This window comes from Pseudorca crassidens, chromosome 2, assembly GCF_039906515.1.
Source record: "Pseudorca crassidens isolate mPseCra1 chromosome 2, mPseCra1.hap1, whole genome shotgun sequence".
Lineage (NCBI taxonomy): Eukaryota > Metazoa > Chordata > Mammalia > Artiodactyla > Delphinidae > Pseudorca > Pseudorca crassidens.
Window position 1 is genome coordinate 164324809 of NC_090297.1, and position 26202 is coordinate 164351010.

The 26202-nt window shown below is 38.7% G+C and overlaps 1 protein-coding gene and 1 long non-coding RNA gene across 2 annotated transcripts in view; one reads left to right on the forward strand and one right to left on the reverse strand.

Moving 5' to 3' along the window:
* FBXO28 (F-box protein 28) overlaps window positions 1-18470 on the reverse strand; it is a 30951-nt gene extending 12481 nt beyond the window's left edge. The window contains exons 1-3 of the mRNA XM_067729660.1: window positions 18170-18470; window positions 7672-7781; window positions 3891-4029 (exon numbers count right to left, since the gene is read on the reverse strand). Coding sequence (XP_067585761.1) covers window positions 3891-4029; window positions 7672-7781; window positions 18170-18436 — 516 coding nt within the window. The 5' untranslated portion in view covers window positions 18437-18470. The remainder of the gene's footprint in view (window positions 1-3890; window positions 4030-7671; window positions 7782-18169) is intronic.
* Window positions 1-26202, forward strand: part of LOC137220082 (uncharacterized) — a 111853-nt gene that overhangs the window by 51287 nt on the left and 34364 nt on the right. The gene's annotated exons all lie outside the window — the stretch shown is intronic.

Here is a 26202-nt window from a genome sequence, read left to right on the forward strand (position 1 = left end):
TCAAAAACGTTAAAAACAAACCAATAATACATAATATGTAGATTTTATGTTTGTTCAGGGAAATCTAGCTTCATGATCTTACATGATCATTTACACTATAAAAACACTGACTTTTGTGTTTCAATAAGCACGAAAGGGTTACTGGGGCTGTTAGTAATGGTGAAGAGAAGAAATTATTCATGTCTTTTTTCATTATTATATCTCCCAGAATGGTTAGTTGGCCTCTGCTCACATGCGTTTTTCAGTATGTGTGAACTGCTGATATTGACCGAGAGCTTACTATAAAAAGTTTGACTTCTATATGTCAGACAGAAGATTTGAGAAATGTATACAGGAATAAGCTAAGAATCTAAACTCTAGTTCTGAGAAAAGATGAATGCAACATCAATGTAGTGGTCAGAGTCTGCAACTATGGCCCTAACTGACCTGTGCCTATTTTTGTAAATAAGGTTTTTACTGGAACACAAGCACACACCCATTCATTTACCACACGTTGTAGAATCACGGCTGTTTCTCAGAGTTGAGTATTCATGACACAGACCATGTGGTTCACAAAGCCAAAAATATTTATTATCTGGCCTTTTACAGAAAAAGTTTGCTGATCCCTGCCATAGCCATAGTGGCAAACTCCCAACTAATCTTTAGACAGATTTTCTTTTAATGCCCTTGCTATTAGTATGCTTTCCTTGTCAAGAGACTCCATTTTAAACCCCTCCAGTGAATAAGCCTTAGGTTTTCACTGAGTAGAAGGGTAATGATCTAGCTTGTTTAGAGCTGGAGAAGGGACCTATAGGTTTAAATCATTCTTAAATATAGATTCTCAACCAACCTTCCTGTTTTAGCCCCATTTTCAGAAATGCTTGGAGCTTTCGACCTAGAATTTTCTAGAGGTTCAGTTGTGCATACTGGGTTGCCTCCCAGCTTCCCCCACTCCCAGTTTAGGAATTAACTTTCTCAGTTCTGCTAAGTCAGTTACCATTTATTCATCTACTCTCCAGCTTCCAAAATTCTGTTGCTACTGTCTACTTTCTGACCTCATTTTCATGGGTCTTTATCTTTTTTCCTTTTAAAAATTAGATCATTTACTCCACTCCACTGACTAGAGTTCTGGGAGAAATTAAGAGGTAAACATATATTTAATCTTCTATCTTCATCCTGCCATTTAATTTTATGAACAAACTCAACTGTTCTTTCAGAGAATAATTAAAAGAAAAAAATCTTCCCAACTGTTAAACGTCCAAAATTCTGTTACATATCAGGCAATCTAATTTAAACTAATGTGCATATTACCCAGACTCACTTAAGTAACTTGTGAAAAGTAATTTGTGAGATGAAATCCCTACTGGAGACCTGAATTTTAACAAAATGGATATATTCTATACAAAACCACGAAAAGAGTTCTCTTACAAAGTATAAGAGCACCTGAACTTTTAAGTATAACCCGGGAGCAAGATCCTGGGAAAACCAAGAATGAACTACCACAGAAATCACACACCAAATCAAGATTATATGCTAAACTGAAAGAAAATTATTTTATAGAATGTCTTCACTTAAGGATGAGAAAATTAATGCCACATCCTTATGTTCTGAAGATAGAATGTGAAAGTTTAAGGATGAGAAGTTCAAAAAGGAACAATAATAAAACAACCCAAATACTGCAGACTGTGTAAGTTAGCAGTTTAGATTTAGTCTAAGCTAAAAAGTACCAGCTACATAAAAATAAAAAGTAATAATCTGAGTATACAGTGTTGTTTTAGGCAAGGTATAAGCTATATAGATGGCACTTGTAAGAAAGAGAAGAAGCCAAGGTGATAATAAAAACAAAAATTATTTGTTTTCTGGGGGTTGTTTTTCCAGTCAAGTTCAGATTTGTAGGAGAAAAATAAATCAGGATAAGATCTTTGGAAGAAATGAGTACGATGAAGGAAAAATGGAAGACTTTTCCACTGCAGGCAAGGTAAAGGTCTCAGTTAAGGAGCTGTCCAGAGCAAATGCCCAGGGTGATACACATCAGCTTGAAAGCTGAAGACATTCTCCATTGCTACCACCACCTCAGTTGGTACTAGAATTAAAAGCAAAGACAAGTGGTTTCCAAAAAACCAGCAGGACTCAACTAGATTCAACTTCATTTGTATAGATAGTAAATATTATTCTAATCACATGATCCTGATAAATTAGAACAAAAGATGGGCAACTTCTGCAAAGGTCAGGTACTAAAATATCTTTGGCTTTGCAGGCCATATGGACTTCGCTGCAAACTACTTAACTCTCGATAACAACTGACTGAATTGTCTCTAAGGTTATGAAGCTTGGAGATGCGTCTTAACTATTCACAACCTTATGATAGGCAATAAAAACTACAAGGCTACAGGAGACAACCTATTCTAGTTCAGTGAACATCCCAGGAACACCTAAGAGTTAAGGCCTATGAATCAGACCTGGATAAAATCTGGCATAAGAATCAGAATCTAAAGTTTCTAACCGGTCCCTTTCATTTATTTATTTTTTTTGTTATTTTTTGTTTGTTTGTTTTTGTTTTTGCGGTACGCGGGCCTCTCCCGTTGCGGAGCACAGGCTCCAGACGCGCAGGCTCAGCGGCCATGGCTCACGGGCCCAGCCGCTCCGCGGCACGTCAGATCTTCCCGGACCGGGGCACGAACCCGTGTCCCCTGCATCGGCAGGCGGACTCTCAACCACTGCGCCACCAGGGAAGGCCCCGGTCACTCTTTTATAGTACCGTGCAGAAGCATCGGTAGCTAATGAGGGAAGTGCGCTATACCAAAGTATACTTTAAATAAGAAACAGGAGGGATTCCCTGGTGGCGCAGTGGTTGAGAGTCCGCCTGCCGATGCAGGGGACACGGGTTTGTGCCCTGGTCCGGGAAGATCCCACATGCCGCGGAGCGGCTGGGCCCGTGAGCCATGGCCGCTGAGCCTGCGCGTCTGGAGCCTGTGCTCCGCAACGGGAGAGGCCACAACAGTGAGAGGCCCGCGTACCGCAAAAACAAAAACAAACAAAAAGAAACAGGACTCCTCTGGCTCCCAACGTACGTCACAGAAAGTTGAAAATGGAGAAAGTACATTAAAAATATTGCCAATGTTAATTATCTATGGAAATAACAAAAAGAGAACATTCAAATTTTACTAGGTATTAATTAGTTCCAACCATGTTAAGGGAACCTTTTGCCAGTATCAACTAAGTAGCAAAATGATCTTTAATTCTACCTCCACCTCTTGGACATAAAAAGATATAGACATTATTTCATTCTGAATTTACACTCAATTCAAGAAGCAAGATACTAGTGAAGGTATGAGTAGTGTGTTGAACGCTGGGATCTTTATTAACTTAGTAACAATAAATATATCACAATATACTTATTTCTGTGTTAAACAGCACTATTACTTAGCTCTGAGTATACTGTTACACAGTAATTATCTATTCTTGTCAGATCTGGAAGTTTGTAAGTTGTCTTCATGAAACATTTCTCAAACAAAACCAAACCAGCTTGTCTTTCCTACTCCACCTCCCCCAAATTATAACAATCTTGAAGGCAGGGACAATACCTATCCTATTCATTGCTGTATCTCTGGCATCTTAACAAAAAGTAAAAGTGCAAAATTTTTTCTTGAGTATGAACCCTTAAAAAGCTTTTCTAAAGAATAGTAGCACTTCTACAGTATATTTCAAAATCATAATTTTAAATATAAAGATCACATAAATGATACATATGTATATGTTGTTGCACAGAAGCTAAACAAAGCCATTCATAGAAGTGCATCCAAAGAAGTAGAAATAATTCTATGATTTAAAAAAATCACTCTGTAACTTTATAATAATTTAAAGTTTACATAGTGCAATCCAGCTGTTCTAGGTAAGGGATTCTATTTTACCTTTCCTGGGATGAAGCAACAGAGATTGGAATCCACATACTTCATGAAAGTCATATTTAAGAGAGACAGCCTTGTTTCAACAGCAGCGAGGATGTCTGCATGACGAGCTAATGAATGGTTTCTCCTTTCTGACTCTCTCCTACCAAAAAAAAAAAAAAAAAGGCAACCATTAAAAGAAGTACTGTGGACTACAATGTTAACCAAACAAAATGCCTTAATGTAAGTTTAACATTTACACATTAATTTAGAAATCTACAATTGGGTCATAATTTGTTTAACTGTCATGATAAATGAATCACTGTTTAGAAATCCTTGCCAAGGATTAATCCAATACTCACTGATAAAATATTTGAAAAAAATTAGTTTTTTTTTTGTTTTGTTCTTTGGCTTTGTCAAGCCTAATGGCTATTAGAGAAATTAATGAAAGAATTACACATGGACATAAAGACAAGAAACCATATATTTTTGCCCACAAAATCAGCTCATTTAAACTTTTAAAAAGTTTTATTGAGACATAATTCACATACAATAAAATTCACTTTTAAAGGGTACAATTTAGTAGTTTTTACTATATTCACAGTTGTGTTCCCATCACCACTATCCAATTTCAGAACATTTTCATTATCACAAAAAGAAAGCCAAGGGGAAGCTGGGATGAAGGGAGAGAGTAGCATCGACATATATACACTACCAAATGTAAAATGGATGGCTAGTGGGAAGCTGCTGCATAGCACAGGGAGATCAGCTCGATGCTTTGTGACAACCTAGAGGGGTGGGATAGGGAGGGAGGGTGGGAGGGAGACACAAGAGGGAGGGGATATGGGGATATATGTATACATACAGCTGATTTACTTTGTTGTACAGCAGAAACTAACAAGACATTGTAAAGCAATTATACTCCAATAAAGATATTTAAAAAAAAAAAAGAAAGAAAGCCTGTAACCATTATCAATCACTCCCATTACCCAGCCCCTGGCAAGAACTAATTTACTTTCGGTTTCTATGGATTTGCCTATTGTGGACACTTCAGATAACTGGAATCATAATCATAATATTATGTGGTGTTCTGTGTCTATCTTCTTTCAGTTCGCATAGTTTTCAAGGTTCATCCATGTTGTAGCACGTCTCAGTAGTTCTTCATTCCTTTTTATTGCTGAATAATATTCTATTATATGGACATACCATTATTTTGATTATCCATTCATCTGTTGATGGACCTTTGGGTTGTTTCCACTTTTTGGCTATGATGAATAATGCTGCTATAAATATGTGTGTACAAGTTTTTGTGTAGACATATTTTCACTTCTCCTGAGTATATACTTAGGAGTGAAACTGCTGGGTCATTTGGTGACTCTATGTTTAACTTTTTGAGAAACTGTTTTGTAAAGTGGCTGCACCATTTTATAATCTCACCAGTAACATGTGAAAATTCCAATTTGTCCACCTCCTTCCCAACATTTGTCTTTTTAAATTTTAGCCATCCATCCTAGTGGGTGTAAACCAGTATCCCATACTATTTTGATTTGCAATGCCCTGATGACTAATGATGCTGAGTATCTTTGATGGGCTTTTTGGCCTTTAGTGTATCTTCTTTGGAGAAATTTCTATCGAATCCTTTGCCCACTTTCAAATTGGGGTTATTTATCTTTTTATTGTTGAGTTATAAGAGTTTCTAATACAATCTGGATATAAGTCCTCTAACAGATATATGAGCTGCAAATGTCTTCTCCCATTCTGCAGGCTGTCTTTTCATTTTCTGGATGGTGTCCTTTGAGGCACAGAAATTTTAAACTTTGATGAATTCTTGTTTGTCTTCTTTTTTCTTTTGTTACTTGTGCTTTTGGTGTCATATCTAAAAAACCACTGCCTAATGCAAGTTCATGAAGGTTTATGACTATGTTTTCCTCTCAAGGTTTTATAATACAGCAGTGACATTTACACTTAAGCCTGTAATTCATTTTCAGTTAATTTTTGTATATGGTTTGAGAAAGGTTTCCAACTTCATTCTTTTGTCCCAGTGTTATTTGTTGAAAACACTAATCCTTCATCATTGAATTTTCTTGGCATTCTTATTGAAAATCAATTGACTAAAAATTTAAGGGTTCACTTTCTGGACTCTCAGTTCTATTCCATTGATCTGTATGTCTATCCTTTCTTTTAAAATTAATTAATTTATTTTTTGGCTGTGTTGGGTCTTTGTTGCTGCATGTGGGCTTTCTCTAGTTGTGGCGAGCAGGGGCTACTCTTCATTGAGGTGCGCGGACTTCTCACTGTGGTGGCTTCTCTTGTTGTGGAGCACAGGCTCTAGGCGCGTGGGCTTCAGTAGTTGTGGCACACGGGTTTAGCTGCTCCGCAGCATGTGGGATCTTCCTAGTCCATAGATCGAACCTGTGACCCCTGCATTGGCAGGCAGATTCCTTTTTTTAAAAAAATTCTTTATTTATTTGTTTTATTTTTGGCTGCGTTGGGTCTTCATTGCTGTGCACAGGCCCTCTGCAGTTGCAGTGAGTGAGGGCTACTCCGTGCTGCGGTGCGCGGGCTTCCCACTGTGGTGGCTTCCCCTGCTGTGAAGCACAGGCTCCAGGCTCATGGGCTTCAGCAGCTGTGGCTCGCAGGCTCCACAGCGCAGGCCCAGTAGCCGCGGCACACAGGCTCAGTTGCTCTGCGGCACGTAGGATCCTCCCAGACCAGGGTGCAGCAGGCAGATTCTTAACCACTGCACCACCAGGGAAGTCCCTATATGTCTATCCTTATGCCAGCACCATACTCTTGATTATTGTAACTTTGTAGTAAGTTCTGAAACTGGGAAATGGTAGTCTTCCAATTTTGCTCTTTTTCAAGATTGTTTTGATTTCTGCGCCTTTTGCAATTCTATAGGAATTACAGGATCAGCCTGTCAATTTCTGCAAAAAGACTGCTAGGATTTTGACAGGGGTTGCACTGAATATATATATATCAATTTGAGGAGTATTACCATCTTAATATGAAATCTTCCAATCCATGAACATAGAATGCCTTTCCGTTTATTTAAGTCTTCTTTAATTTCTTTTAACAGTGTTTTGTGGTTTTTAATATACAAGTTTTATACTTTTTTGGTTATATTCATTACTAAGTTTTTTAAATTCTTTTTGACGCTATTGTAAATGGAATTGTCTTAACTTCATTTTTGGATTGTTTATTGCTAGTGCATAGGATTATACATACATTTATTTATTTATTTAATTTATTTATTTATTTGGCTGTGCTGGGTCTTAGTTGTGGGACACGGGATCTTTCTTTAGTTGCAGCATGTGGGATCTAGTTCCATGACCAGGGATTGAACCTAGGCCCTCTGCATTGGGAGCACAGAGACTTAACCGCTGGACCACCAGGGAAGTCCCAATACAATTGATTTTTGTGTACTAATCTTGTATCCAGGATCCCTGCTGAGCTCATTTCTAGCTCTAATAATTAATGTATTTTATATACAACATCATGTGTATACAAGATTGTATCATCTGTGAATAGAGAATTTTACTTCTTCCTTTTCAATCTGGATGCTTTTTATTTCATTTTCTTGCCTAAATGCCCTAGTTTGAACCAAAATGTTGAACAGATATGGTGAGAGTTGAACAAACCATAGTAAAATGATTTATTGTGATCTGTGTACCCTTTGCTACAAAAATTTGGAAACCATTTAACCCAAGTAAACCCTTAGTGAGATTAAAAACAAACAAACAAAAATCAAGAAACAAACAAAATCCCCAATTGTAAATTATTGCCAATGCTAACCATAACATACCTTGGGAGTTGTGCTTTAACTTGTTTCTGACATAGGTTATGGTACCTCTCCACTTTTAGAAATCCCTGATTCAACATTCTCTGGCAGACCAAGTCCATTCTTTTACAAACCTATGGGAAGAGAGAATGAGAAATAAGAATTGTAAAAAGTAAAAACCAAATTGGTAACAATTAAATTAGGCTCATAACTGATGGTTCAAAATTCTCTGTGCCAGTATTATTCCCCAGTTTGCTATATGTAAATTGTAAATTACAATATTGCATTTAAAAATTAGTATTATGTGTAGGCAAGGAATTAGTATTATGTGTAGGCAAGGAATACTTTACTCCTTAAAATATATATATATATATATATGTTTTTTTTTTTTTTAATTTTTTTGGCTGTGAGACATGGCTTGCAGGATCTTGGTTCCCTCACCAGGGATTGAACCCGTGCCCCCTGCAGTGGAAGTGCCGAGTCTTTAGGTATTTGTTGAATGTTCTGGATGTATCCCTGCTTTTATGGTCAGAGACTATAATCCTGATGACCATTAAAGCAACATATTTGAAGGTTTTTAACAGTTTGAAATAAGAAAGTTCTCCTTTGGCCAAAAACATATTCAAACTTAAGTCTAACTGCTCACAAAGTTTTTATGATCTATAACCAGAATGACAGTTTTTAATTATTTCTTCTAGTGATTTGGGTTAAGTATGACAGATTATGATGGCCAAAGCCTATACTAGATACTGTCATATCCTCCAAAATATTTCAACATGTACAGCAGAAACTTAACTACCTTGAATCCTTTAAAAACATGGTGTCTTTATACAAAAAAAGTACAGGATCTGGGGCTTCCCTGGTGGCGCAGTGGTTGAGAGTCCGCCTGCCAATGCAGGGTACACAGGTTCGTGCCCCAGTCCGGGAAGATCCCACATGCTGTGGAGCGGCTAGGCCTGTGAGCCATGGCCGTTGAGCCTGTGCGTCTGGAGCCTGTGCTCCGCAATGGGACAGGCCACAACAGTGAGAGGCCCACATACCGCAAAAAAAAAAAAAAAAGTACAGGATCTGAAGTCACAACACCTAAATTTGACTCCAACCAATATACATCCTTGAGCAAGTCAGCTTCTATTTGAAAGCCTGAATCAGACATCTGTAAAATATGGATAGTATCTACTATATAGGGATGTCATTAGGATTAAATAACACACACTAAATCACTTGGTAAATTATAAAGTGCTATATAAAAATTATGTTAAATAAATTTTGTTTAACTTACCACTAATTTGAAAACTTTGCTTCATATACTTAGTTCTTATATTTCTGAGATATCCCAGTATCTTTTTTATCTTAATGAAACCTACTACACAAAATACATTTGTTCTTTGTTTCCTGAGTATTTTGCAGTGACTCAAAGTGATCAACCTGGTCGTTAATTCTCACTGTATAGGTGTTGCTGAAAGTGCAACACTGAGATATTATTGAGATAAATCTACATCAAGGCTAAGTCAATTAGGCAAGGGCTGTCTTATGCTTCTATCTCTCATAGCACCTAAAAACAAATGCTTGACAAATACTTGAAATACTGATGAAACTTTTGATACAAGTTTGCTTTCTCCTGAGATTATAGGGACAAAAATTCTGGTAAACTGGGTTGAGCTAATAAAGGTTTTGATACTCTAATATTAAATACTAGCTATTCCCTAAATCCCAGTATGGCAAATGAAACGTATGAAGGTAAACAGTTCTTTTCATTTCAAAGTAAATGAAAACATAATAAGGTTTAAGTACTGATACTAAGAGTAATTCTAAAAAATTATATTTTAAAATATGGTGGAATCTATTTCTAACTAGTAAGTTATAAACATTTGTTCAGTGTCTACTGAAAAAAAAATAAACCCAATATGTATTAACATAAGTAACTGTTTCTAAAACAAAATATTTAATGAGTTACATTTTTACAAATCTCTGATCCGTGGTTTAACAGAAACAAGTGAATTTTCATATCTGCTTCTTCTGCATTAAAGAGAGTGAAAATTGCAAATAATATATTAGTAAAGTAATGAAAATATTTTATATTGTATAGACTCCCTGAAAGGGTCTTGGAAACCCCTCTGGTAAACCTGGACCACAAATGAGAACCAGTGCCCTCATCCTGCGTAAACACGTTGCCATGAACACTGGTACTGAACTTTATGTGAGGAAAAAAGAAATTTTATCATGTTACTGGAGGAAGGAAAAGAGAGTATGTCTTTTTGTGTGTGATGAGGGGGAATAAAGCAGGCTAAATTCTCATCTTTCGTAGTAGGAAGTCAACAGATATTATCAAATAGAAGACAAACAACCCAAAGACTTGAAAGTGGTGCCTCTGAGGAATAAAAATTGGGGATTGCATTGTTGTTAACGTTGTTAAAACTACTTGATGTGAGACACCCTCTAACACAACTTTGTAGAAAAATACTTTTTCTATTTGTGGACTCTATAACCTCTTTGATAATTTCTGAGTTAAATACTGGAACTAAACCCACTGTGGTGATGATTTCCTGATTTTTTAAAAGTCAAATCATTATTCTGTACACCTTAAACTTATACAGTGCTATATATCAATTACATCTCAAAACTGAAAAAAAAAGTTTATTTACAAAGTGAAAAATTAAGGTCAATTACTGCTGTACTAATTTCCAAGGTAGTTTCTAAATTATTTTATTATACTAGAATTTTGCTGCACTGAATCTAGCTAAATACTAGAATTTAGGTATCTCTTAATAATCTAGAAATGCAACGGAATGAGTACTGACTAGTATGAGTATACAACTGACTGGGGAACCAGGTAAGGTCAACCAAGAGACTTCACATGATACAAGATTTGAACTAGGCTTTAAAGGAAGAGAGGACAAGCAAGGACTGCCAAGTTAATACTGACAGAACAAAGGCACAAAGCCTGGAAGGAATAAACCATTAGCAAGCAAACTACTTCTGAAGACAGATCAGATATGTAGGCAAAGCTGAGAGGAATAAAATCTCTCATGTTTTGAGCAGGAAAATCAGACAGTAATGAGAAGTAAGTTTAAAAGGAAAAAGATCACCCATTTTGGGAGAGATCTAGTATTGGTACAGCTGATTGGTCATTTTCTGTAAGCAACTGTAATGTTAAGACTAAAGATATGGTTCTGGAAATTTCACAAGAAGATAGCTGAAACCACTGCAGATGAATCCCAAATGAAGTAAAAGACAAGAAAACAAAGGCTTATAAATGGAGCCTCAACTGACCATTATAACTAAAAGCTGATTAAAAAAAGATCAGAAAATATGCATCTAAAACGAATACTGTAAATCAACTATACTTCAACTAAAAAAAAAAAAAATTAGAAAATAGGAGGTCACAAAGACAAACTAGAAGAGCACCACAAAAGCCAAAAAGATTTGAAGCATTAGTCAATATTGTAGGAAAATAACAGTATTTAATGTGGTATTATTCCATTCATAAATGTTCGATAAGCACTGACTGACTGAGAGCATAAAAACAAAGACACGATAGAGCATATATCTATCTTGTTTAGGATTCAGAAGGAAGCAAAGTGACCTCTGAAAAACAGCAATACACTAATTTTCCCCAAGGTGAGCAGTTTAATGTTAACTGCTGCCAATGTATGTTAACTTGCAAAACAAAATTATCTTATTTAAAGTGTAGCTCTAAATTTGGGGATATTTTAATTATTTCCCAAGGCTAAAGGGAAGAAATTTCATTTCTCCAGTTATTAAAACAAAACAAAAATCCTAGCAATTTGGCAATTTACCCAAGACAGAAAAATAAAATTCTAGAATCTGATATACAAAGATGATGACTATGTCAAAAACAACCAGTGTATTTAGAGATTAGGAAAATATATACTATAAAAACAAAAGGGAACTAATGGAACAAATCAGTCTACAATGAAGACGTTTAGCTTGGCCCCTCTGTTATTTGCTGCTCTAGTATGAAGAACAGGTTTGTTTTTTCTTTGTTAATTACTTCAAGATTTAAAATGCCATGTTTATTCTTTTTTATTTTAAATGTTGGGGGTAGGAGTTTATTAATTAATTTATCTATTTTTGCTGTGTTGGGTCTTCGCTTCTGTGCGAGGGCTCTCTCTAGCTGTGGCAAGCGGGGGCCACTCTTCATCGCGGTGCACGGGCCTCTCACTATCGCGGCCTCTCCTGCTGCGGAGCACAGGCTCCAGACACGCAGGCTCAGCAGCCGTGGCTCACGGGCCCAGCCGCTCCGCGGCATGTGGAATCCTCCCAGACCAGGGCTCGAACCCCTGTCCCGTGCATTGGCAGGCAGATTCCCAACCACTGCGCCACCAGGGAAGCCCCCATGTTTATTCTTTTTATCATTTTCTAACTTAAGTGGTCAGTAATAAAAATTTTTCTTCACTTGTGTTTATTTAGAAATCTTTTTTGTTGTGCCACTATGGCCCTTCTTAATGCAAGACACATACGCCATAAATCCATGAAATGCACACTTTTCCTGTCAAACCTAATCTCTAATATAAAATCTTAGTTGATTCTAAGATGTACATTTTTCATCTTTTAACATTTGACAGTGGAATGGTCTTCCAATATATGATATATTACAATATAATTGCCAGCATTTCTTTCTCAGATATCTTAGATGCCTTGAAATATAGTATGCTGGGCTTCTTCAATTTTGTTTAAGACGCTGTAAAGACTTTAAGATATGTTATCAATTTAATAAAAGCTCTTCTGGAAGAAGAAAAAAGTACTGCCACAATAATATATATGCAATTTGATCAAGATGCATTCTCATTTCAAAAATGTTAAAATGGGGACTTCCCAGGCAGTCCAGTGGTTAAGACACTCACTGCACGTCCACTGTGGGGAGGCTTGGGTTCTATCCCTGGTTAGGGAACTAAGATCCTGCATGCCATGCAGCACGACCAAAAAAATACAGGAAATAAAAAAAGTTAAAATATGAAACTATACCTTGGAATCAAGGAAATACTGTAATGGAATCACATTTTTATGTACTCATTTCATGCTCTACAGTTTTCAAATGAACAGTTCATGTTTTTCTCCAATTAATTAGGAAGCTACTATCAAAGATTAGGCTGCTTATTAGACCCTTGAACTGAAAGGGATGTAGACACCAGAACCTGTCCTTTCTTTTAACAGTGAGAAAACTGAGGCCTTAAGAATTTATATGACTTGTCCAAGGTCATCCAGCTACTCAGGGGCAAAAAATGAAATTAAGAATAAGGGTCTTCTAGCAAATAGATACTTATTGTTTATAGATATACATATATATGTATCAGTCTAATATGGACTTTAATCTAATATGGATTACTCTCAGTTTCCTCATTTTTTTGTATTGGCTGCACAAGATTATTTGAAGGATTGGAGACGTGCCTAGGACAGCACCTCAATAAAAACCAAGCTATGTGGGGGGGAAAAAAGAATCCAGGTCTTCTGATTTGCATCTTTTTAAATTTAGTGATCAGTAGCTATACAGATCGAAATGATTATCCTAATTATTCTCAACTGATTAGAGTCTCAAATAATACTCCACTGCTATAGAAACTGTTGGCACTAGTCTAGAAAGTAGGACTTCTTTATTTTAAGGACATTAGTGGGGGGTTCCTACTACACTACTAAAGTTTAGAGATGGAGCTAGACCAAGATCTTCCTATAATCCTCTCAGTCAGACAAATCTGCTGTGTAGAACATTTGACAAGCCATCTGGGCTGGATTCTTCAAAAAGTCATGAAAGAATGAAAACAGTGAAAAAGTGGGAGGAATTTTCTAGATTAAAGAGTCTAATGTTTTATTAGATTAAAGAACCTTAACTACCTCCCCAACCCCTCCAAGCTATAAAAAAATATTTTGAGGACAACTGAAAAATCTGAATATAAAATGTAATATTAAATCCCTTGGAAGTGATGATATTGTGATTATATAGAAGAAGTATTCAGGGGTAAATGTCATTATATTTGCACCTTACTTTCTAATGGTGAATAAGCATACAAGTGAGAGAGATAAAGCAAATGTGGCAAACAGTTAATGACAGGTGATAAAATCATTTAAAAGATGAACAATGAATGAGCCAGGCCTATTTGTTTTTTTCAGTGAACTCCTCTTAATTTCCCTTACCTATTAAAAATATTGATACAACTTGCCCCTCTTTCGTAAGAATACTTTAATCTTTTATAAAAAATTCTATCTACCTGGCATGGATTGTTTAAGATACAATACTATATAGAGAGAGAGACAGAGTTAATTCTCAATCGTCTGCTGGTAAAAAAAATTACAACAAATTAAAAATTCTCTGGGTGTCCTCCCTAAATATTCACTTGGAAAGAAAATATATATTTTAATATTAGCCTGAGCAAAACAATTAGGATAATTACATGCCTTTTTTCTGCTGGGAATGTTCTTCTACCTCTGACTGGATGAAAATTCATGATCTTGAGGAAGCCTCTCCTGAGTAACCTCTACATTCTTGTATTTACTACTACGCATTTGTTGTCCTAGTGCTTTGTAAATGTGCTCAAGGAAGGTGTTTACATTCTGTCTCAATGATGATACTGTGGACAGGGTTACTGATTGAACACCTTTGCTTTGAGACTGTGCAGGAGTGAACTGTCCCCAAAATATTATAATTTCTTACCTATACTTAAGTACCTGTTAATAAAATCAATAACCTGATGACATGGTAGGGGAAAAAAAAAAACCCAGCAATGCAGAGAGTGTATTTTCTATAATACAGCGATACAGAGCAGTGGTCCTCAAAGTATGTGACCCTTGGGATTCCCAAGATCCTTTCAAGAGTTTGTGAAGCTAAACTATTTTCATAATACTAAGATGTTATTTGCCATTTTCATGCTTATTCTCTCACAAGATACAGCAGAATTTTCTAGAGGTAACATGACATGTGATGACAGCTAAGGAAATTGTGCATTGTGTATTCTTGTGTTTTCTAGACTTTTCAAAGGTAAGCTCTTAGGGTCCTCAATAACTTTTAAGAGTGTAAAGGGGTCCCGAGACAAAAAAATTTGAGAACTACTGGTATAGAGCAAGAGATAGGAGGAAGACAGCTTGCCTACTTAAAAAAACAAGTAATGGTTTCCCATTTTCCTTCATATTTTCTACCAATCAACCCTCTCTACAACTGAAGTTTTCAAACACATTTGAAGAAAAGATGTAAAAGGAACTAGAAATGGGTAATAGACTTAACTAGATACAGTGCTTTAGAGAAATATCTTGGGACAAAAGCATATATTTATGTACCTTGTTACCAACTGGAAAATTTCATTCCAGATAATAAGCAGGACTTCTGAATTTAACTTTTAGTCAAATTTGTCCCAAACCACTAATAGGATTCCATTAACTTTATAGGAGCTCCACTAGAATCACAGAGGAGAAGGTATGATAGGATCTCTCTAAAACAACTTTTTTTTTTGGTTGTGCCACGCAGCTTCCAGCATCTCAGTTCCCCGACCAGGGATTGAACCCCAACCCCCTGTGAAAGGGGGAGTCCTAACCACTGGGCCACCAGGGAATTCCCTAAGACAGCTTTTAAAGCCTCCCATACTCATTTTTTCAGTGAGCGAGAACACTGTACGCATGAGTCAAAGTTATACGTTTAAAGTTAGCTTTGATCTGCTCTGTAACCAGCCGTAGGACCTCACTTCTTAACCTGTGCCACTTGTTTCAAAAACTCTCATACCTGCCAAGGAGGCCTAGGTGACAATCTAATGCTGCATCAGCGCAAACTTGTGTGATTTATTGGCAGAACAACTCAAAGTACATGTTTTGTCATTTCAAAAGTTGTGTTCATCCAATTAATTTTAAATATATTGGAGAAGTTAAATATTTAAAGAGTTATTTTTATGTAACCAGGATTTCCAAGTTCCATGTACATTTTTGGAGCAAATAGTCAATGGCAGAAAAAACAAAACAAAATCCAATTTAATAAGGCATTTGGACAGTCCCTTGGAAATAACTAAATTGGAGAGTCAAACTTCAATAATTCATGGCAACAGGAAGCAAATTATCAACTAAACTGCAATTGAAAAATGTTATTTTAGCCATTTCAACTTAGAGCAAATCTTTTCAAGAAAATACAGAGTGGTTAAGCACATGGATCAAGCACCTGTCCTCTAATTTAGGTGCTAACAATAGTTATGACTGAGGTCCTAATAAGGCAAGTAAATTGGGAAGGAAGAAAAAAGAAACACCTGAAAAATAAATAAACTAGCTCATCAACCATTGAATAGTTGACATTTAGCTTTATGGAAACCAAGTCTGTTCTTAATTAATATCACTCTCTTCCAATTATATCCAACCTAACTCCACTCAAGAAATTATGTAATTTGTATGCCAGATAGCAGCACACACACTGCTACTGATTTTCTGGCAAACAGCATTTAGGTATAAATGGTCACTTAAATGAGAAAAGGCCTGTAAAAGACCTAACAAGCACTATCTCTAGGCAGCCAATTTCATTAAATGATCGTAATTAAATTAATGCTGACATCTAGTGGCAAGAAAGAATCTTTCATGTTACTTGAATTGTACCTTATGACATCAAACCAATGAATCTACAACCAAAGACACTTCCAAATCCCCACAAAAGATTATCCATTTAATCTAAGAATTATCCATTAACCTTAAGAAAGGAATAAGAAATAGTTCCCCATTACTAAAGCAGAGGAAAAAAACCCATCTTTTAAGATGTAAAACTGGCAGCAGAATCTTTTTGGGGGGTAGGAGTGGAGGGGTGGCAAGGGACTCCTTAGTGGAGGGGTGGTAATGGACTCCTTATGGAAAAAATCTTTGAAACTACAAATTTGTATCTTTAAAACACTAGAATAGAAAACTACTTAAAAATGAAGAATGCAGCTGAATACTTCACTTGAAAGAGATGTCATTTACTAATAAATTGTGAGGTGTGTTTTTAACTTTGTCCCCTAGGACAGGCTGGTTTTCCATTTAAAAACGTTTTTAATTTTTTAAAAAATAAAATGACCAACAAATGAACAAACCCCCCCCAGTTTTCCTCAACACTTATAAAACAGAACTGTGAACATCCCAAGCTTTACAAAGGCATTGTCTGGCTGAAAGGCTCAATTCAATCAAATGCTATGCCCAATTTCCAGACACCAGGAATGTATACCATGAATTCTGATCAAACATCATCCTTTATAAAAATCTGAAGGAATATTTAAGATTCTACAAGAAATTCTGGATGACATGTCCTGGAAATTAAGGGACAATCATTTTGAAATATCACTTTTCAAATGAAGAATTTTCCATCCTGCAGACTGGCATGGTTAATGTGCTGTGTTGACAAGAAAAAAACGCAACAACTGTCCACCAGTTTGAATGAATATTTACAACCTTCCTTTAAAAAATAAGTATACTTTCAGAAATACAATTATAATCAATTTTAGATTGGAGGTGTACACCTAAAATATGGCATATTGATTATTAAGAAAATGCTATACACAGCACATTCAGCAACATGTCTTTGTCCTCTTAAAAACAACCCGACCACAGATTTAGCTTCCACACAGAATCGGTCTGCAATCATTTCAAAATGTCCACCTCCTTCAATTTCCTTACCACTTAAATTCACTGAAAGGAAGCAAAATACCTGACTGAACTAAGATATTCATCAAACCTTCAGTGAAACTTCTGGAATGAAGAAAATCCCAATGGCAATTTATTTTCATAAATCATGGACTAAACTACTGTGATTTTAAGGTATAAAACCTCTCCTAAAGCTGGTGGGTGGGCGTAAATCACTAGTTAGAAAACGAACTGCAGGAAAGAAAAAAAACCTTCTCAAGGGGCAAGTTGCTTCACTATGGGTGGGAAGTATCAGGGGTGAGGCAAAGCCGGAATAGTCACTTCTCAGGGCTCTACTTTACTGGTCAACTAGGGCGCTGGGGTTGAGGCTACGTTCCAATTCCTCCAAACCTCTACCGGCTTTTGGGAGGACCGACCGATCCGACTTTATTTTCTGCAACAAAAAAACTTAGCGGGGGGGGGGCGCGGGGTAACAATACGTTATTCTCGCAGACAAACCAAACCTGGCTGGGATCATCTCGCCTACTTCGGAGTGCTGGCCCCCTAACTCCGGCCGGGGGCTGGAGGGTGATATACAAAAGGCAGGTGGCGAGACCCCTCCGGGGTCCACATTCAGGTCGGGAGGAGGTGGGAAGCCCAGCTCCCGCTGCCTCCCCGGCCGCGGCCCCGCTTCCGGGTGGGGGGCACGGAGCCCCCCAAGGCCAAGTTCCCGCACGCAGTCGCCCCCAGCCCCAAAGCAAGGGCAAAATCCGGACAAGACCCGCGGACCGGTCCCGACAGAGATTTTGGGGCGGGAGGGGCGCACTCGGTGCTCTGGCGCCGGCTGCGGCTCCCAAGGGGCTCCCTCCCCGGGGAACGCTCTTTCCCTCTCGGGCCCTCCCCAAACCTCGGCCCGGCGGAGAGGGCGGCGGGGGTCCCGTGGGGGCCTCACCAGGCGGAGCTGGCTAATTTCGTCGTAGGACATAAAGCTGAGGATGTTTTCGATGGCTACGATGGGCAGCGCCACGAGCGTGTTGTTTTGAGGCAGCTGGTCCGGAGCCAGCGCCGGGACCGGGGGAGCCTGGGACCCCGGCTGCGGGGCCTGGGGCGGGGGAGGTGGGGGAAGTCGCTGGGTAGAGCCGATGGCCGAAGGGGAGCCGCCGTCGCCGTGGCCACCGCCTCCTTCCTCAGCCATCCGCTCCTCCGACGCCGCCGCCATCTTGGGGGTTTGATTCCTTCCTCCCACAGCAAGGGGAAGAGGGACACTTCCTGTGCGTCACTTCCGCCTCTTGAGCCGCCGGGGAGGGGCACCTGGAGAAGGGGGAGGAGCCCGTGGATGACAGACGAGAGAGGCACTTCGCTGCTTGTTCAAGTGGGAAGCAGAGAAGAAAGATAGTCTTTGTAAGCGCTTTCTTCTAAGATTGGAAACGACTTGAGGGCAAGGGAACCCTGTCTAAAATGAACTTCATCGTGCAATTTTCTTAAAGTGCTTCCAATTTTCTTAAAGTGCTTTCCTGATAAACGGAGATAAAAATTATGTTAACTAGTAAGTGTCGATGGAATGATGTAGAGTATCATCATTTTTCAAGAACCATAGTAATAATTGATTTAGGTAAAAAGGAATGAGGGATTGATTAAAACTACCATATGAATGAACTCTGAATACATGTTCAATTAAAGAAGCCAGACACAAAGGACCACGTATTGTATGAATCCGTTGATATGAAATGTCTGAAATAGCCAAATCGACAAAGACAGAAAGTAGATAGTGGTTCCCAGGGACTGGAAAGAGCAAAGGAAAGGGGAATGACTGCTAAGGGGTGAAAGCTTTCTTTCTGGGGTGACGAAATGTTCTGGAATTAGATAATGGTGATTGGTGCACAACTTCGTGAATATACTAAAAACCAATGAACTGTACACTTTCAAATAGTGAATTTTATAATACGTGAATTGTATCTCAATAAAAAATTGATTTAGGCAAGAATCATCAAAAGATGCTAAAACTAGAAAGTAAAGGTGTGATGTGGAATATAATATTTACATAGTCTCAAAATAATCCCCATAAATTACCTATCAATTACAAAATAAAAAGATTTACAATAGTGAAATTTGATGGACACCACCACACCAAATGATCAAAATTGACATCATGAGTTATGAGGGGAAATGGATATTATACAGCTCCTGATGTGTTATCTTAAAAAGGACATAACATAATGTGGTATTCCTACCAAAAAATGCACAACCTGTATTTGAGGTAGACAAATCTAGGTAACTATCCCATCAACTTAAAAAAGGTTAATGTCATGAAAGACAAAGACTATGAAATTTTACCAGATTAAAAGAGACGAAAGCAACAAGATAACTAAACATAGGTGATCCTGGATTGGATCATGGAGTAGGAATAAGCGCAATAAGAACATTACTGTGACAATTGGCAAAATTTGAATATAGAATATACGTTAGATAATAATATTGTAATCGTATTAAGTTTCCTGATTTGGATAATTTTATTGCAGTCACATAAGAGAATGTCCTTCTTCTTAGGAAATACACGTTGAAGTGTTTGGGGTAAAGGAGCATGATATCTCAATTTGCTCTTAAATGGTTCAATATGTAGATAGATAGAGAATGAGATTAATAAAGCAAATATGATAAATGTTAACAATTGCTGAATCCAGATGAAGAGCATATGAGAGTTTGTACTATCTTTTTTTTTCCTACCAGTTTTCTGGAGCTATAGTTGACATACAGCACTGTATAAGTTTAATGTGTACAGCATAATGACTTGACTTACATACATCATGAAATGATTATCACAATAAGATTAGTGGACATCCATCATCTCATATAGATACAAAATTAAAGAAGTAGAAAAATTTTTTTTCTTGTGGTGAGAACTCTTAGGATTTACTCTCTTAACAGCTTTCATATATCACCTCTAGCAGTGTTAATTATATTTCTCACGTTGTACATTACGTATCCTTGTACTATCCTGTGACAAAGATTAAAGGTGCACAAATCACTAAATTTTGAAGCTTTCTGTCTTTCGTTCTGGGTCTTTAATCTTTAAGTTTGCAATGTGTCCTTTCTTTTCCTGCTTTGGTTTGGAATCTCATTGTTGCATGGTAGAAACTGCAGAAGAAGTTAGGCATGACTAAGGGCTAGAGGAAAGGGAGTGGCAACTAAAGCAAGAAGATGAACTGGAGGTGGTGGTAGTGGTTAGCTTGTTAGCATTGGCGTCCTTTCCCCGTTCATGGGTATGTAAACTATTGGTCATTTTACCCATCATTGTTGCAGATCATAAAATTCTTTGACGTTACTTCTTTAGTTCTTCTACCCTAGGATTGCTTAGCATTCAATTATGCCTAAGTATGTGCATATTTATAATCTGTTAACTTTATCTCCACTAATAGATTGTAATTTCATTTTTCTACCTAGGGTATTGCTATATCTTCATAGAACCTGTTACAATTTGATCTGAAATGAGTTCATTTTCTACCTTGCTTTATTAGAGTTATGTACTTTCTTGGTAGGTTGGATTGAAATTGAATTTCTGTAAATGGAATCGTGCTTTATCTTTATAAAGAAAACCCTTAGGGGCTTCCCTAGTGGTGCAGTGGTTAAGAATCCGCCTGCCAATGCAGGGGACATGGGTTTGAGCCCTGGTCCGGGAAGATCGCACATGCCACGGAGCAACTAAGCCCGTGTACCACAACTACTGAGCCTGCGCTCTAGAGCCCGCGAGCCACAACTACTGAGCCCACGAGCCACAACTACTGAGCCCACGTGCCACACGAAGAGTAGCCCCCACTCACTGCAACTAGAGAAAGCCCGCGCACAGCAACAAAGACCCAACACAGCCAAAAATAAATTAATTTTTAAAAAAATCCTTTAAGAAGTGAATCATCACTCCCTTCGTCTATTGGATAAATCGACTAGTTATATGCAGTTTTGTTTTGTTTGAAATGGACCTGTGAAAAGTCTTCCTACTCCCTTATCGCTCCACATGTGGTCAACTAGTTAACATCTAGGCCAGGCTGACTCCTGATCTAAACAACAGAATAAAACTTTGGAAACGATTTAAACCACTTCCTGCCAGTAAGCCCATTTAACTTGTCTTCTGTTTATGTATATTGGATCTGTGCCGCTACATATTGTTTTTGGTTTTTTTGGGGTTTTTTGCGGTACGCGGGTCTCTGACTGTTGTGGCCTCTCCCGTTGCGGAGCACAGGCTCCGGACGCGCAGGCTCAATGGCCATGGCTCACGGGCCCAGCCCCTCCGCAGCATGTGGGATCCTCCCGGACCGGGGCACAAACCCACGTCCCCTGCATCAGCAGGCGGACTCTCAATCACTGTGCCACCAGGGAAGCCCCTACATATTGCTTTTTAAAAGAGAAAGTTTCAAAACAAATGATTGCTTTGTTTCAATTATTGAAACCAATGCTTGTTTTGGAGATGTTTCCCAATCAAAACAAATACTTGTAACTAAAACAGATATTTGAAATTCTGGGAGTTCTGAGTTCTAAATGTGTTTTTACACCATCAGCGTACCATAGGATCGTTGCAAGATAATGATCTCTGGTACAGGATGGACCTACGCATCTTGAGATCTGTGTGTTTCTAGTTTCATATTTAATGAGAGAATAATATTACCTTCCTTCTTTATTTCACAAAGTTAATTTGAGGATGAGCTGAGATAGCAAATGGGTGGACTTTAGAATTCCTTAGATTAAAGATGTTCAAGTCAATTTACTGTAATGTAATATAGTCACTGTACATTATCCTGGCCCCATTATCCATCTGCTTTCCTGGTTAAGGTGTGTTCTGAGAGGATAAGATTGGGTTGGGTGCAGTGAGGTATGCTGGGGGCTAAGCTATTCAGTGGCACCTCCACAGGAAGATGGACTTTATATATGAAAAGAGGAAACTAAAACCAGACATTGTTTTTCCTATTTGTTAGCAGATTTGTAACATATAGAAAGAAGGGTGAACTCATAGACTAAAAAGAGTTTTGAGGGTTTCTATGGATTCTAATTAACCATGTATTTTTTTCCTTTTTAATTGCAGTAAAAAAAAATAACATAAAATTTGTCATCTTAACCATTTCTAAAAGTACAGTTCAGTAGTGTTAAGAATATTCACATTGTTGTGCAATCTCTAGAACACTTTCATCCTGCAAAACTGAAACCCTGTGCTCATTAAACAACAACTCCCCATTCCTCCCTGCCCCCAGCCCTTGGCAACCTCCATGCTACTCCATGTGAAATCATGTGGGGAAGCACCACGATCAGCTATGAGGCAGAAGGAACAGAGGGGAAAGTATGGCCCAGGGCCTTTATTGTGTTTTTTCGGGGGAAGGAATGGGTGAAGCGAGATAGGCAAGTTGACCAAGTTTAGGATTGGATAGCTTGAATAATTTCAGCAGGCTCTGGGCTACCAGGTTGTCTCTAGTTGTCCTGTACTTGGCTCTGGGGTTATTTAGGGCAAGGGGATAGTGTTCTGAACTGACAGAGGCTGGTAAAAGGAGGTGGTTGGACTCTGAATTGGTTGGTGTGCATATCAAAGACATGTTCAAAGGCAAGTTGTTTTCTATCTCTAGGAATATGCAAATCCTGGGAGAGGCAGTCCTTCCCCAGGTTGAAATGCCCCAAGATGTCTAAGCATCAGTAAAATACAGAAAATAAGAAACCTGATTAATACACCTTCTCTAACCTCCCCTCTGCTCCCAGTGGTCTTGTCTTCCATTCTATCTCAGCTACTTACTCTCATAGTCATGTGGTAGACCTTGTCATTATCAGTGACTGGAATTTTTTTTTTGCAGTACGCAGGCCTCTCACTGTTGTGGCCTCTCCCGTTGCGCGGCACAGGCTCCGGATGTGCAGACTCAGCGGCTATGGCTCACGGGCCCAGCCGCTCCACGGCATGTGGGATCTTCCCAGACCGGGGCACGAACCCGTGTCCCCTGCATCGGCAGGCGGACTCTCAACCACTGCGCCACCAGGGAAGCCCATGGAACTTTTTATATATGTTTCAAACATCCCAGTCTCTGGCCATCTCTTCCTGTCTTTGCAGCTCACTCTCTCTAATACCTCAGTGTTAATAATCGTCTGAACCCCCTGGGACCTACCTCCATTGATTATGCTAGTTTTTCTCCTGTCCCTCATCCTTCTCATAACATCACTTCCTGCCTAACTCTGCTCAAATTCCATTGATAGTCATTATCATTACTCCCTTGTAGAAATCTTCTACTCGCTTGCCCTTTCTTGCTTTATCATGCTTCTGGCTAAACTACGGTATTAATATGGTTATAGTGTGGCTAGATCCAACTCTCTACTTACTTCTGCCTGCAATAGAGAGCTGAATGTGGCTGCCAAAAAGAAAAAAAAAAGTAACCATGCTGACTGTTCTCATTTTAAATTCATGATCATGACCCTCAAGTGGGCCTTACTGCTGCTCTACAATCACTGTACATTTCCCAAGTTCACTTCCTCTACCATTTTTTTTTTTTTGCGGTATGTGGGCCTCTCACTGTTGTGGCCTCTCCCGTTGCAGAGCACAGGCTCCGGATGCGCAAGCTCAGAGGCCATGGCTCACGGCTCAGCCGCTCCGCAGCATGTGGGATCTTCCCAGACTGGGGCATGTACCTGCGTCCCCTGCATCGGCAGGCGGACTCTCAACCACTGTGCCACCAGGGAAGCCCTCTACCATTTTTTCTAATGATTATTTCACAGCTTCTCCTCTCTTCTCAAACCTTCAATACTCCTCCATCTCTCCACCTGCGTTCAGTTGTTGATCTGGCTTCTTAACTACTTCAAAGACAAAATACAACTTCCAAATCAAAATAGAACTTCCACAAGCTCTCATCCCACATGTACCCACTGACCTGTACCTACCCATGTACTCTGCCTTCTCTTTTGTTACTTTGGATGAATTTTCTAGCTCCCAGAGAAGGCTAACCTTTCTGCTTCCCTAGTAGATCCCACCTTCCCTCCTCTACTCAAGGAATCATTCCTGCAATTTTCCTTTCTCTCCATTAAATTTTCTCTCTTTACCTAATATTTCTCCTCAGCATACACACATGCCGTTAGTTTTCCCATCTTAAAAAAAAAACAGCTCTTGACCTCACATATCCTTGCAGCTACTACTCCATCTCTCTCCTTCCCTTCACTGCAAAACTTCTTGAGTTGGCCATGTTTCCTGCCCCTAATTTCTCTTCTCATATTCTCTCTTGATTCCGCTCCAGTCAGGCTCTTACGCTGGCCACATCTTCAAAATTGCTCTTATTAAGATCTCCAGGAGCTACACGTTGCTAAATCCAATGGCCAATATTTAGTTCTCATCTTACTTGACTTGTCCAAGGCATTTGAGAAGGTTGTTCTACCCTCTTTAAAATACTTGCTGTGCCTGCTGTATTTCAGGTCATACATCATCCTGGTTTTCCTTCTACCCGACTAGTCTCTTCTTTCATTCTCTCTTCATTTCCCCGATCTCCTAATATTGGGGTGTCTCAGGGCTCAGTCATTGGCCTTCTTCTCTTTATTATCTATATTCACTCTCTAGGTGGTCTCATTTATTGCCTTCTAAAACAAACATATCTCCAGCCCCATCCACTCTTGTGAACTTGAGATTTAAATATCCAACTGCCTAAGGAATATTTCCATTTGGATGTCTAATAGTCATCTCAAATTTAGTGTATCTCCAAATGGTTGTATCCCCAACTGAGCTCCATCAAACCTGCTCTTTCCACAGTGTTCCTCATCTCAATGAATGGTCACTTGATCCTTCCTCTTGCTCAGACCCAAAACCTTGAAGTCATTTAAAAAAAAACAGTTGTATTAAGATATAATTTAAATATCCTACGCCACCCATTTAAAGTGTACAATTCAATGACTTTTAGTGTATTCACAGAGTTGGGTGACCATTACCACAATCAATTTGAGAACATTTGTATTACTCCAAAAAGAAACCCTGCACCCCTGAGTTGAAGTCATTCTTAACCCTTCTCTTTCACAGCCCACATCCAATCCATCAGCAAGTCCTTCAGGCTCTACCTTCAGCATATGTTCTGAATATTCCACTTCTCACCACTTCTACTGCTTGTTCCAGCCTCCATCACCTCTTGCCTGGGTTATTGTAACGCCTTCCTAACTGGTGTTCCTGCATCTTCCCTCATCTATTCTCAACCCAGCAGCCAGAGTGACCCTACTATAACATAAGTCAGATCCCATCTCTCTTCTTCATAGTTTCCATTACTCAGTAAAAGCTAAAGTCCTTACAAAGGCCAACAAGACCTGACAAACTCTGGCCTCCATGACAGCTCTGACCTCATTGTTTACTGCTCTCCTCATCACTCTTATGCTTCAGACACACGGCCTCTTACTCTCCTCACGCCCAGCATTCTCCTGCCTCAAGGTCATTCCCTCTCCCTGGAAAGTCCTTTACCTAGATGTTTCCATGGCTCACTTCTTTTTTTTTTTTTTTTTGGTTTAAACAAAAAAAACTCCTTTATTTCTCACAGTTCTGAAGGCTGAGAAATCCAAGATCAAGGTTCTGGCAGATCTGGTGTCTAGTTAGGGAACACTTCCTGGTTTATAGATGCTTATATTTTTGTTGTGTCCTCACATGGTGGAGAGCAGAGAGTTGGCTATCTTGTTCCTCTTTTAAGGAAACTAGTCTCACCATGGGACTCCACCTTCTTGACTCCATGGTTCACTTCTTCACATAAGTGGATTTACCATAAAGCAAAGGAAGCTTAAATGTCAGGCTCCTTCACTTGCTATAGGCCCTTTATCGCACATTCAGACAACATTTTAATGAAGGATGGTGAGAGATGATGAGTTGATAGCAGGGAAGCAGGATATTTGAATCTCGATATTCCAATTAAGTGTTGGGACAGCTAGGCATGATCTGTCCCTATCTCCTGTTGCTATGGGTCAGCGTGTCTCAGAATTGTGGTCAGAAACTTTCATCAGAAGAATCTG